Consider the following 14,748-nt stretch of genomic DNA (forward strand, 5'->3'; position numbering starts at 1 on the left):
AAAAAAAAAAAAAAGCACTCATTGGCATTTTTCCATTTTAGATGAATGATGTATTTCCTCAAGACACTCAGAACAGTTATGGACCAACATAGACAAGTCTTACTGATAAAATTTAAACATAAAAATTTCATACTAGGATGAGTGAATAATTTTCATGTTGATGAGTTAGCATAGAATGGCTATTGGGGATGAGGATTTTAAAGGGATACAGGCATAGTAAATATTTGGTCTCACAGAAAAAATTAGTTCCAGAAAAAAGGTTTTAAAAATGGTTCCATTAAGACCTAAGTGGAAAACTTCTTCTACCTGATTACTTCTGCCTTACTTTCCTAAAATAGTATTTATAATATTCCAAAATGCATAGTTTCATTGCTAATATAAAGGAGGAATCAAAATGTCCTGCATGTTATATTGTATTGCAACTCTAGGTGATAACAGAATGCAATCTCAGACCCTGGATTTTTTACAGTAAAATTCCCTATTTAGGAATAGAGAAGAAAGAAAATTATTTTGAATTGGTGACTGTTCTAGTTCCCTAGTGCCACTCTGACAAGAATATACCACAAATGGGATGGCCTTAACAAATAGGAGTTTATTCTCTCATAGTTTGGAGGCTTTAAGTCCAAGTTCAAAGTACCAGGCTCTAGGGGCTGGGTGAAAGCCCCTCAACCTTGGGGTCTAGCTCTGCTTCCTGCTCCCAGCCCACTGGAGCTAGAGGCATTTCTTCACTCAGCTATTGGCTGCTGAGGCTGACAAGCCCAAGATTGACAAGTAAAAAGGCACAATCCCAATGTTACCAAACCACATGGTAGGCCATTAACTTAAGTCCATTATAAGTCCCAAGGTCGGCAGAGCATGGCAGGTGCTGAACAATGACACAGCTACATGCAGGATCCAAGCATGCCATAAGCTAGGGACTGTTTCCAAAGCTGCTGCTTATATATGGGAAGCAGATCACATACCCAAAGGCAGCTACTCAGCTGCTCACAGTAGATTTCACCATGGAGTTGATTACCAGCCTCATCATTGGGGAATACTACATCCAGATGCCCAGCCACTCAACCAGGCCTAGCCACGTTGACACAAATTATAACCACCACAGTGACAACCTAAATTACAGAATGTTTTAAGGCAAGAGTTGTGATACTTTCAAGCTTCTGAGTAACACTAATGGCTGCAAGAAAAAATTACAGTCTATGTGAGATATTGCTATATTTGATTATCTTTTAATAGAGGTGGGATAAAGCCACAAAGAATTAGTGCCAGGACCCGTGAGGGGCTTAAAATCATGCTGGCATCTAATGCTACTATTGAGGTCTTGCAAGAGTTACTTTATGCAATACAGGGATTACGTATACTCAGAGGTTATATAAGAATATATGCTTCTAGAATGATTTCAAATGCTCTCAAAAACCATGTGCATTCCTAAGCAAGGGAAATACGCACCCACATTCTTGTTCATGATTTATTTCTTTCGCAAGCCCTTCCTTCTGTTTCTCCCTTAGTAGATTAAATTTCAACTAGCTCTATGCTAATATGGATTCTGATTCAGAGAAACATGAATACAAATGATACATTCAACATTTAATGTTTCCATCTTGTTGGATATTTTATCTTAAATTATAACTTTTTAAAAAAAGTAATATATTGCTGACTATGATTACCAGTAACATAAGAATCTAAGAATTGTATCATGCTGGTATCTCTACCTTTTTATAAGGTTACAATAGCTCTAGCTAAATAAATACATTGATTTAGTTCTTGGCTACTGCTTTTCATTTAATTTGCAAACATTTCAAGATGTTTTATCAACCTGAGATAATCTTATACCAATATGAGAATGGCAGATAATAAGAATTCTTTTGACTTCTAATTGTAAATAAATATGAAAACAAACCTTTTCTAGGTCCTGTCATATAATGTCGTTTATTTTTAGCAGCTTATTCTCAACAACTCTACTAGTTAGATCATATCAGTAAAGACATCAATATCATGTTAGAGGTACTTGCTATCAATCATTAAAATGCCACATACTGTGTATCTTCCAAATTAATAAACTTACATTTCACCTTCTCCCAGTATAACAATTTTAAAATATAGATTTAATCAAAGTAAAATGAAATTATTTCCACTTTAAATTTGAGCACTTCTGTTTATCGAATAGAAATAATGGAAGATGAAAGCACAGAATTGTGGTGTTTAGCGAGTCAGGGTAATTATATCCTGCTACTGTTTGACCTATTAACAACAGTTCTAGAAATCTATTTGATACTAAAGCAACTATCAGAAAGGTGAAAAGGAGAACATACAAAAAAGTTTAATACAGCATTATTTATAATAAAAAAAACACACACACAATAACAAGCTTAAAATGGGGATAAAGTACTTTTCAGGAGAACAATAAAAAGTGAAAATTCTGGTGAGTCAAAATTAAAGGAAAAAGAAATACATAAAATTGAATAAACAGTATTGCTTTAACGATATAAAATATTTGTCAAAAATGGAAGCAAAATAAAATTATGTAACACAAAATTACATAACTAATATATAGATGTTAAAGTTACTGTTATCATTTATACATTACTTGTATAATCAGAAAAAATAAATTTAAAGAGACTCAATTGTATCTGAATTTATTCTACTTTATAGGTTGTCCATGTTTAAACTATACAGAGATGTCAGGATTCTCAAATAATAGAAGAGCTCATCATGCAAATCTCCAACAGTATTATGGCTGCAATCTTGTTTTAACATTACATACCAATATGTGACCCTTTAAATAGTAGTATTACAGGTTTTGCTTACTTCACCACAATGTTTCCTAAGCACTGAGCCTTCAATTTTTGCATGTTGTCATCCAAAATCATAACTGCAAATTTAAATAAATAAATAAATAAATAAATATGCAGAATTTAAAGCTTAAAGATATTTCCATATTTCATAAATTTAACCTCCAAAAAATCTAACTGTAAGAAGGCATTGTTTAATCCCTGTGGTGTCATGAACATATAATATAAATAATTGGAATTCATTTATAAAATATAATAAGTACACACTTTTGATTCCTCACAAGATGCTACATTTTTTTCCAGAAGCCCTTTTAAATAAAAAATTTCATATTGCAAACACACAGGTAATTTCAAGCCCTATGTTTATGTCTATGTAAAGGTACCACTCTATTCTGTTAAAGACATTTTTAAAAAATATCAGCTTTTCAAAAATGAAAGGAAACAAACAAAGCTTTAAAAATACCTGGAACTATATTGCAAACAATAAAAATGAAGCATTTAAAAGCCCAGAAATCCACTTATTTGGAGTTAAGATTTAATGCTCACTTATGGCCCTGAAAGGTCAATTTAATCTACTCAAGTATTATCCCAATGTTTTCTATCCTACACTGAAAAAACCCTGAAACACGTTAGGAGATCAATGCTTGTACCTGCATTCAATACTCTTAGTGGATATTGAATATGAAGATAAATCCTCAACCTCTAAGTTCTAATAGATCCTTTATATGGCTTCATCCATCTGGGTAATTCTAGTGTAAGAAGCCATGACAAAGAAGAGAAAGACATCCTTCCATAGAAAACAATCATTGTGTTCCCTTCTTTGTTTTTCCAGAGCTCTTTGTTTTAAAACTATTTTGACATCTATCTGTATGGGATCAAATTGACAACAACAACTGGAAAGATTAGACAGGAACTTTTGGGGTTTTATTAGCTTATGCAAATTAATTTATGCTAAAATTAGTTTATGTTAATAGGGAAGGACCGAGTCAGAAAAGGAGGGTGAGAATGGCTGCACAACTTGAAGAATATAATAATCAATGTTACTGAATTATACAAATGCAAACTGTTGAACTGGTATATGTTTTACTGTATATATTCTCAACAACAAAAGAAATTATGAAAAAAAAAACCTATTTTGACAATTTTTTAGACATGTAAGTATCTGTACCTCATTAAAACATGAGTTTCTTAAAGGTGGAGGTATGGCTAATTCATCTTTGTTTCTCCAGATCCCAGTTAGAGTGGCCATCTTACTATGTGACAATGATCATGTTCTATAACCATGTCAGTTTCTCTGTCTATATAAGTCAGGAATAATTCTTTATTCACAGTGCTGGTATACAAATTATTTGGAAAAAAATAAAAGTATATAAAGTGACAAGCATGCAAAAAAAAAAATCAATGAATGTGAAATTAAAACTTACATTAAAAAAAAAAAAATACTCACTGCCATCAAGTCAGATCTGACTCACAGTGACCTCTCCTTGTGTTTCCCAGATGGTATCACTATGGAAATAGGTTGCCCAATCTTCCTTCTGAGGAGTGGCTGGTGGGTTTGAACCACCAGCCTTCTGGTTAGTAGTCAAATGCCTTAGGCACTATGCCACCAGAGCTCACAAATCTTATATTATAATGAATTATTTTTCATACAAAATATCTTCCTTTTTGACTCAAAACCTTACAGATATTTCTTATGAATTAAGTATTAAATGATGACTCTGAATCTCACAATTACCACAAAACATATACCAAACTTGAATCATAAGACAACTCCTTTGTTAGTTATAGTTTAGTTCTAATGTTTCATCTGCACCAATGGCTTTCAGAAAATGAGAAACAGTTATATGAAGATTCAAAGCTTAACTGTTTCTTATAACTGGACATAAAAATGTTACTGAAAATGTCCTTAACAGTTCCCACAATTAGCCCTAAAATGTCTCAACATAAAAGAAATATTCCTGGTAAAAGCAGGAGGGATGACAGCTGTTCATATGAAAGATTTCACAAAAACTATGTTCACCTTTCCAGGACCATGACTAGAGAGGTCACTGGCTTCACAGAATACCTATTTTTGCCCTTAAAAAAATTAAATGAATAAGTAAATAAACCTTAGGTGTCTCTGCATGAATACATTTGCTAGGCTAAACTAAACTAAAAGATACAAGTTCCCTTAACTACTCATTGTCCCAGAATGAATTTCTTTAATTTTATTTTAGAGATACCCAAAACAAATCTCTAAATTTCAAAATTTATATGCAAATAAGAAATGTGTATTCCAAATCATATTCTATCCTCCAAAGTTTGGATTCCTTAATAAATCTATTAAGCCAAATTATGTGGCATTATGTAAATAACATAACCTGTGTGTCTCATTTTCTTTGTCTGTAAAATGAATGTATGAGTCTAAATCAAGTCAGTCACTCTGGCTTCTATGAAATGTCAGTAACAACATTAGCTTCTATTTTGTTCACTTAAAAAAATTAAATGAATAAGTAAATATCTATCTACTGGCAGGAATTATGCCAATTCTTCTTTGTGTTACATCACAATATAGGAACCCTAAGAAGCATATCCACCACCCTTCTGTCTGTGGTGTCTTGCTTATTGCTGTGATGTCAAAAACTATGCTACTGGTATTTGAAATATCAGTGGGGTTTCCCATGGTGGACAGGTTTCAGCAGAACTTCCAGACTAAGACAGACTAGGAAACTGACTGGAAGAGAACACCGACTGTTTACATGCAAGTTCAAGTTGAAGTGGAAGAAAATTAAAACAAGTCCAAGAAAGCCAAAGTAATACCTTGAGTATAGACAATCTCAAGAATAAATTTGACACACTGAACACTATAAAAAAAAACCAAAACAACAACAACAAAAAAAACACACTAATGATCAAACAGGAGCTCTGGTAGTGTAGTACCTAAGGCACTTGACTGCTAACCAGAAGGTTGGCAGTTCAAACCCACCAGTCACTCTTTGGATGGAAGGTTGAGCAATCTACTTCCATAGTGATACCACCTCGGAAACCCAAGGAAGGGTCGCTATGAGTCGGGCCCGAGTTGATGGCACATGACAACAACAACGATCAAACACTAGATGAGTTGTGAGATGACATCAAGGACATCACACATGAAAATAAATAAAAGGTCTTTAAAGAGACAGGAGAGAAATAAAAGAACAAAATGGATGTCAGAACACACTCAAAAACTTGATCTTGAACGTGGAGTGGCTAAAGCAAGTGGAAGAAATGATAAACTAAAAGCTAAACAGAAGATTTCAAAGGGAGGCTCAAAGAGACAAAGTATTACAATGAAATGTGTAAATACCTAGGGTTAGAAAACCAAAAGAGAAGAGCACACTCATAGTTCTTAAGTGGAAAGAACTGAAGAAAAAAGTCAAGCCTTGAGTTGCAATACTGAAGGATTCTATGAGCAACAAGATGGATTGACACAGTGGCTGCAATGATGGGCTCAGGTATAGCAAGTATTGTGAAGCTGGCACAAGACCAGGCAGTGTTTCATTCTGTTGTACACAGGGGTGCTGTGAGTTGGAGTCAATTCAACAGCACCTAACAGCAACAACATGAGCTAAATAAGGAACGACACAGGAAGCATCAAACAAGATTGAAGGAATACACAGAGTTACCAAAACAAATATAATTGGTTGGCTTTCCTCCATTTCAGGAGGTAGAATGTGAACATTTACTGATGGTGTTAAAGGCAGAAGTCCAAGCAGAACTGAAGGCATTGGTGAAAAACAAGGCTCCAGAAGTTGACAGAATACAAATTGGGATGTTTCAACAAATGGATACAATACTGGAAGTTCTCATTCATCCATGACAAGAAATTTGGAAGACAGCCACCTGGCCAACTGACTGGAAGAGATCTATATTTTTCCCAATTCCAAAAAAAGGTGATCCAAAGAATGCAGAAGTTATCAAACAATATCTTTAATATCACATGTGAGTAAAATTTAGCTGAAGACAATTCAAAAAATGGCTGCAGCAGTACATCAATAGGAAACAGTCATAAATTTCACAAGAGGTGAAATGAGGGATATCATTGCTGATATCAGATGGATCTTAGTTGAAATCAGAGAATAACAGAAAAATGTTTACCTGTGTTTCATTGACTATGCAAAGGCATTTGACTGAGTGGAATCATAACAAATTATGGATAATATTGAGAAGAATACAATTTCCAGAACACTTAATTGTGGCCATTGAGAACCTCTACATAGAGCAAGAGGCAACAGTTGGAACATAACATGGGAGGACTGCATGGCTTAAAATCAGGAAAGGTTTATATCTGGGCTGTATCCTTTCACTATTCTCACTCAGTCTGTATACTGAGCAAATAAGTGGAAAAGCTAGACTATATGGAGAATGCAGCATTAGGATTGGAGGAAGACTCATTAACAACCTGTGATATTAAGATGACATACTCTAGCTGGCTGAGAGTGATAAAGACTTGAAGCGCTTACTGATGAAGATCAAAGACTACAGCCTTCAGTATGGATTACACTTCAAGATAAAGAAAACAAAATTCCTCACAACTGGACCAATAAGCAACATCATGATAAATGGAGAAAAGATTGAAGTTGTAAAAGACATCATATTACTTGTATCCACAATCAACACCCATGGAAGCAGCAGTCAAGAAATCAGACTTTGTATTGTACAGGACAAATGTGTTGCAAAAGATCCTTTAAAGTGTTAGGGAGCAAAGTTATCACTTGAAGACTAAGGTGAGCCTAATCCACGCCACGGTATTTTCAATTGTCTCATATAATGTGACAGATGGACCATGAATAAGGAAGCCTGAAGAATTGATGCTTTTGAATTGTGCTATTGGTAAAGAATACTGAAAATAAGTGCCTAAGGTATGTGACCACTAACCAGAAGGTTGGGGTTTCAAACCCACCAGCCACTCCTCAGAAGGAAGACAAGGCAATCTACCTCCGTAGAGATACCGCCTCCAGTCAGTATGTTCTTTAGGAGTGAGAATGCCCAGACTTGGTCTCATCTATTTTGGTCATGTTGTCAGAAGGAACCAGGGCCTGGAAAAAGGGAAGGCCCTCAATGAGTTGGACCAACACAGTGGCTGCAACCATGCGCTTAAGCATAGCAAGGACTATGAGGATGATGCAGGATCAGGCAGTGTTTTGTTCCTTTGAGCATAGGGTCACTATGAGTTGAAGCTGACCTGATGGCACCTAACAACAACATATGTAATGGGGGGAAAATACAGCCTTTGTAGTAGAAATGGGCATGTTGTTGTTGTTGTTATGTGCCGTCCAGTCAAACCTGACTCATAGCGACCCCTCCTTGGGTTTCCGAGGCAGTATCACTACGGAAATAGGATTGCCCAACCTTCCTTCTGAGGAGTGGCTGGTGGGTTTGAACCACCAGCCGTCTGGTTAGCAGGCAAGTGTCTTAGCCACTATGCTACCAGAGCTCCCAGAAATGAGCATATAAACTTAATAAAACACAATAATTTGCATTCTTCTCCAGACCTAACCAGTTGTGTTACCTTAAGAAAGTTATTTACTCTCTCTGGGCCTTAGTTAATTTATCTCTAAAATTGCAGTGTTGTAGCGAAATTACTCACACATTAATGAAAATTCAGATGTTTTATACAGCACAAGGGAGACATTAAAATAGGAAACCACCAGCTCACATAAGTGAAAACATGGTGATATCAGAGAGTGGGTCCCATGGATATAGGGACAGAAACAAAGAGAGGACAATAAAATCATTAATTAGATTTTGATTGAGGTCAAAAAGGGGAAGATTAAAGATTCAGGGTAGAATTTCATTGGGCACAAATTCTCAAGCAGCCAGAAAGATATACAATTATGGTCATAGGATGCTCACAATGCATATGTTTGAGAACAGGTTATAAAAATGTCTAAAAAAACCAAACCCACTGCCATTAAGTTGATTCTGGCTTATATTGACCCCCATTGGTTTTCCAAGGCTGTCAATCTTACGGAAGTAGATTGCTTCATCTTCCTCCCATGGAGCAGCTGGTGGGTTTGAACCACCAACCTTCTGATTAGCATCCAAATGTCTTATGAACTATATCACCAGAGCTTCTTATAAAAATGTCTAGGTTGATGTAAAACATTTTGGGAGGTCGGAACCAACAATAAGAATTAACACTAAGGCTCTTTCTTTAGAAATTGCTTAATTGAAAAGTTCTTGGTTGTCTGGGTAACATTTTTGGCTGACTCCAAAATCCTGTTATAAACAATTCTCTTTAATATATACTTTCTCATAAATATTTCTTAGACCCACTTTATAAAAAAAAAAGACAGCTGTGCCAAGATTTCCTCCTCAGAGACCACATTTGAGCACTGCCTTTGAGTTTCTTAACTGTGCTGTGCTTGTGAACAGTCAGCTAGGCAAACAAGGTGTCTCAGCCAGGCGTGTAAAGAGACCAGATTAATTCAGCAAAACTGAGTTTAATTTAAGCATTAATTCTGGCCAAAAAGGCTTCATGAACATCTCTTTCACAGTAATAATAGGTCTGAATTAAATACACTTCATACTTACCTGAAATGACATATGTAAAGCGCTCAGCACCTAGTAGGTGTTCTATGTGTATTAATTTCATACCCCATATTCTAAACTTGCCTTATAAATAATATCATTTTCTCTATTATGACAGCTCTTTCAAACATCTCCCTCAAAATACACAACTTTACTTTTGTTCAAGTTGCCTAATAGCAAAACTTAATGCTTTTATTTTAATACATCCATTCAATCAAATTCTTACTAAGATCTTAGTATAATCCAAGCAATATGATTTGCACTAGACACAAGAAATTATTAAATATAATAATGACACTGGCTTAATATTATTAATCAAAAAAATATACACACACCAGGGGATTAATTGCCAATCTAATCAAATTCAAAGTAATCTAAATATTTCAGATAACTGAGGTCATTTCTTACCATTGTATCCAGGAACACGTTTTCCTGCTTGCCCTGGTGGAGGTGTTTTAGAATTACCTAATCCAATGCATGAAGCTGTAATTGGGGATCCAGTCTCTGGGGAAAGAAATATTGTTTATCAGCTAATGTTTTGACTTGGAATCATAAAGCTTTCTTCAGTGCATCCCCACCCCATGTCCCAGTTTGTTACAGAATTTAATAAACATTAGAAATGGATAGCACAAATGTATTATTTAGAAGTGACAAGTAGTTTGGTAATTTATTCTTTACCTCAACATTTTTTTTTTAATTTACAGATACATATTTACAATAATTTATGTAGCAGTGATTCTCCTAAGAAAAGAAAGTCCATTCTATTTTTCTCAATTGTAGATCAGTAGGCACAAAAAAAGGGGAATAATGTGACCAAGAGGCATTTACAACACCCACTAAAGCTACAAGATCACTACCCAAGTCTCATCTAACATTCTGTTTCTCATTGTAAATAACATCTGTGTGCAAAGTATTTCTATTAATTTATGGTCTCTTTGCTGGAATAAGAGACCCAAATTAACTTTTAAAATATGAATAACATTGTATTCTAATTTTCTAAGATCTACATTTGCCCAGACATCTTACATCTAAAGATTAATCTAGCAAAATTTTATCAAGTTCTTACCAGTCTTTTGTTCCTGGATTCCAGGAAGTCCCAAAGTATGTATGTGTGTGTGTGTGTGTGTGTGTGTGTGCGTGTGTAAAGATGCTTATATTATATTGCATATTTCACTAAGACCATAAACTTACTCACAATTAGCCTGGATTGATTACCAAAAAATGTTAAATTTGTCTTCTCATTTTCAAGTTGTAAAAGAGCAATAGCAGCTATTATATCATAACTATAAAATCTGGCAGTGTTTATTTTAAGGAAGGAATACATTCATTATTGTTGATAAATACAATTTTGAAGTAAACAGAACCTTGTAAATGTGATTTATATGTATGGGAAGATAGGAGAATCTTTATAGTGAAAAGTTTGGGAATCATGGACTTAATATTATTAATCAAAAATACATATACATACACCAAAGGATTAATTGTCAAACTAATCAAATTCAAAGCAATCTAAAAAATTAAAGACATACACATATCTTCTGAAGTACTCAGAACGTATTCCTTCCATCACGCTCTCTATCATACTTTATCATACATTTGTATTACTTTTAATGATGTGAAGAATATATTCTTGTTCTTTACATTTCAGGAAAGTTCAGTTTATTATTCACATTCTATGGATAGTGGCTCACCTGGCACCAAAAACACAAATGGACTCATGAACACTGAATCTCAGTTCCAAAGTCACAGTGCAGAGCTTAAGAAGCTAACACAGATGGTCACCACATAGGATAACAAGCAAGTAACCAGAGTACACACTTCTGATGTTTAACCAAGAAACTCATTCACTTCCATTGAGTCGATTCCAACTCACAGCAACCCCCATTGGGTTTCCAAGCCTGTAAATCTTTATGGAAGTAGATTGCCTCATCTTCCTCCCACAGAAAAGCTACTGGGTTTGAAGAACCAACTTTCAGGTGAGCAACCAAATGCCTTATCCACTGTGCCACCAGAACTTGTTTAACGAAGAGTCCTCAAATATTTTCTTGTTATGACAAAATAATGGGGAAGTATTCTATGAAATTCCATAAAGTCGTGCACATGCACACACGGACACATGTGCACATGCACACACACAACCACAGTATAATCAAAGCATGTGAGGAATCCCATAAAGTTGAAGAGTTAATAGTATTTTCTCCTTTGCCTGTCTTAAAGACATCTGGGTACTAACCTCAGCTATCCATCAAAAGCAATGATAGGGAAAGAACAGAGGTAATGACAGAGAGGTACCCTGTAGACTGATGTGCTAGAGAAAGGTACAAAAGAAGCAGAAGTTACTAGTACACATTCAAACCAAACCAAACTCACTGCTGTCGACTCGACCCTGACTCATAGCAACCCCTCCTTGGGTTTCCGAGTCAGTATCACTACAGAAGTAGATCTCCCAATCTTCCTTCTGAGGAGTGCCTGGTGGCTTTGAACAGCCAGCCTTCTGGTTAGCAGTCAAATGCTTTAGACACTATGCCACCAGAGCTCCCTAGTACACATTAGGAAATGAAATAACCTTTTCAAAATAGCTTCTGTTCCCCCTCTCAACCTGGCAGGAAATAGCTGTTAAAGTAAACCTGTTATTTTAAGAGTATATCTATTCAAGCTTAATTTATCAAGAAGGGCACTCCAATCAAATATACTTGAAGCTCTACATTTCTTACCATGGTAAGGTCTCAGAAAACTATCACTGATGGTTCTACCAATGATCATCTGCCTCCTAAAAGAAAAACAAACTGATAGACCACAATAAAAAAAAATAACAACAAAACTGTAACTGCACCCTACTTCATCCAATCTCAGTGTGGATTCTAATAAGCAGTGTCAAATTCTGCTCTCCCTACACATTGGGAGGACTATGGGAAGAGGGAGTGAAAATAAAATCTTGTATTAAATAACAAATAATCAAAGCATTGTCAATATTGACTGCTTAACAAATCTGACATTATGCATATTTCTTGAGACTCCTAAGCATCTTTGTACTGTTGTTGTTGTTATGTGTTGTCGAGTCAGCCCCGACTCATAGAGACCCCTCCTTGGGTTGCCGAGGCAGTATCACTACGGAAGTAGATTGCCCAACCTTCCTTCCGAGGAGTGGCTGATGGGTTTGAACCGCCAGCCTTCTGGTTAGCAGTCAAGTGCCTTAGGCACTATGCTACCAGAACTCCTAAGAATCTTTGTATAGTGGTTGCTATTTCTAATATTTTATCCTTCAGTTGTTATAGTTTATTATTATTATGCAATTATGAAATGCATATCTGTCTATATGATTAACTTGATTGGTTTTTAAGGGCTTTGAAAAGGATTAGCCATTCAGGTAACTTGAAGTACATAATATAAGTTTATGCTGTTAACCTCATTTTAATTCTTTTAGGGACCTAGAAAAAGAACTGTTGCTAATGATATGCAGAGTTTACACAAAATGGCAGTTTCTAAGATTTTGAGCAAAATCCAGAACCCAAGTTAGGACAAAGGTGAGCTGGGAAAGACCATTACAGTTGTTATAAAATGTTTGGTTTCCTTTCATTATACCTCTGAACATGCTGGGACCAAATGACTGATCCATTTGCAAAGCAGGCAAACACATGTGTGCTCACATATTCAGGCACACAAACCAAAAACCAAACTCACTGCCATCAAGTCGGATCCGACTCACAGCAACCCCTCCTTGGGTTTCCGAGGCTGTATCATGCACAAAAGACTGTATAAATTGGCCTATGTGTAGAATAGGCTAGAAAAAGTCCCAGGCATGCTACAGTTCTTAATTGAAATGCTATGGATTTCCAAAACCCGATCCAAAGATTTTCTACAATCATCTGCTTCACACTGTCAAGACTATAATTAACCGGTTAGCAGTGATCTAGGGAGACAGAAAATCCAGATGCCACATACTGTCTGGAAAATAAGTACATTAAACAAGCCAGGACATTCTCTTTGATGAAGAAAATTACATACTTTAGTTGGAGAAATCTTTACAAACTTACCTACCATTAGAAACACAAGATGGTCAGTAGTTGACTAGCATTTCTTCCCAGATAAGGGGCAAATAGAAAAATAGCAGGAAGTTTTATGGTGTGGACAATAAGTTATTTTGCTATGTTAATATTCGCACTGAATGAGAGGCTGCTATTGTTGTTATTAGGTGCCATCAAGTTGTCTCCGACTCATAGTACCCTATGCACAGCAGAACAAAACATTGCCCTGTCCTGTGCCAGCCGCACAATCCTAGCTATACCTAAGTCCATCGTTGCAGTCACTGTGTCTATCCATCTCGTTGAGGGCCTTGCCCTTCGTTGATCCTCCCCTTTAGCAAACATGATATCCTTCTCCAGAGAATAGTTCCTTCAGACAACATGACCAAAGTGCATGAGACAAAGTCTGGCTATTCTTGCTTCCAAGGAGGATTTCAGTTGCACTTCTTCCAGGACAGATTTGTTAGTCCTTTTAGCAGACCATTGTACTCTCAGTATTCTTCTCTAACAACACAACTCAAAAGCATCAACTCTTCTTCAGTCTTCCTTATTCACTGTCCAACTCTCACATGCATATGAGATGACTGAAAATACCATGGCTTGAGTTAGGCACCACCAGCCACTCCTCAGAAGGAAGGTTGGGCAATCTGCTTCCGTAATAATACTGCCTTGGAAACCCACGGAGGGGTCTCTATGAGTCGGATCCGAATTGACGGCAGTGAGTCTGGTTTTTTTTTGGGGGGGAGGGTTGGGTTAGGCATACCTTAGTCTTCAAAGAGACATCTTTGATCTGCATCACTGGAAAGAGGCCTTTTGCAGCAGATATGCTCAATGCAATACATCGTCTGATGTCTTGACTGTTCTTCCATTGGTGTTGATTGTAGAACCATGTAATATGAAATCCTTGACAACTTCAATCTTTTCTCCATCCACTGTGGAGAAATCTGGACCAGTTGTGAGGATTTTTGTTTCCTTTATGTTGATTTTTCTTTTCTTTATATTGAGGTGTAGTCCATACTGCAGATTGTAGTCTTTAATCTTCATCAGTAAGTGCTTCAAGTCATATTCACTTTCAACAAGCAAAGTTGTGTCATCTGTGTATCACAGGTTGTTAATGAGTCTTCCTCCAATCCTGATGCCACGTTCTTCATATAATCCAGCTTCTCAGATTATTTACTCAGCATACAAGTTGAATAAGTATGGTGAAAGGATACAACCTTGATGCACTCAATTCTTGATTTTGAACCATGCAGTATCCCTTTGTTCTGTTCCAATTACAGCCTCCTAATCGTTGGGCAATCCTACTTCCGTAGTGATACTGCCTCGGAAACCCAAGGAGGGGTCGCTATGAGTCAGGGCTGACTCGACGGCACATAACAACAACA

General features: G+C 36.2%; 1 protein-coding gene across 1 annotated transcript in view; it reads right to left on the bottom strand.

Annotated features, from left to right (window-relative positions):
• ACSS3 (acyl-CoA synthetase short chain family member 3) overlaps positions 1-14,748 on the bottom strand; it is a 281,025-nt gene that overhangs the window by 45,727 nt on the left and 220,550 nt on the right. Inside the window, exons 10-11 of the mRNA XM_007953165.1 lie at positions 9,750-9,845; positions 2,806-2,869 (exon numbers count right to left, since the gene is read on the bottom strand). Of these exons, the coding sequence (XP_007951356.1) occupies positions 2,806-2,869; positions 9,750-9,845 (160 nt within the window). The remainder of the gene's footprint in view (positions 1-2,805; positions 2,870-9,749; positions 9,846-14,748) is intronic.

This window comes from Orycteropus afer, unplaced genomic scaffold (genome assembly GCF_000298275.1).
Source record: "Orycteropus afer afer isolate SDZICR_OR568_19922 unplaced genomic scaffold, OryAfe1.0 scaffold00375, whole genome shotgun sequence".
In the NCBI taxonomy this organism is placed as follows: Eukaryota; Metazoa; Chordata; class Mammalia; order Tubulidentata; family Orycteropodidae; genus Orycteropus; species Orycteropus afer.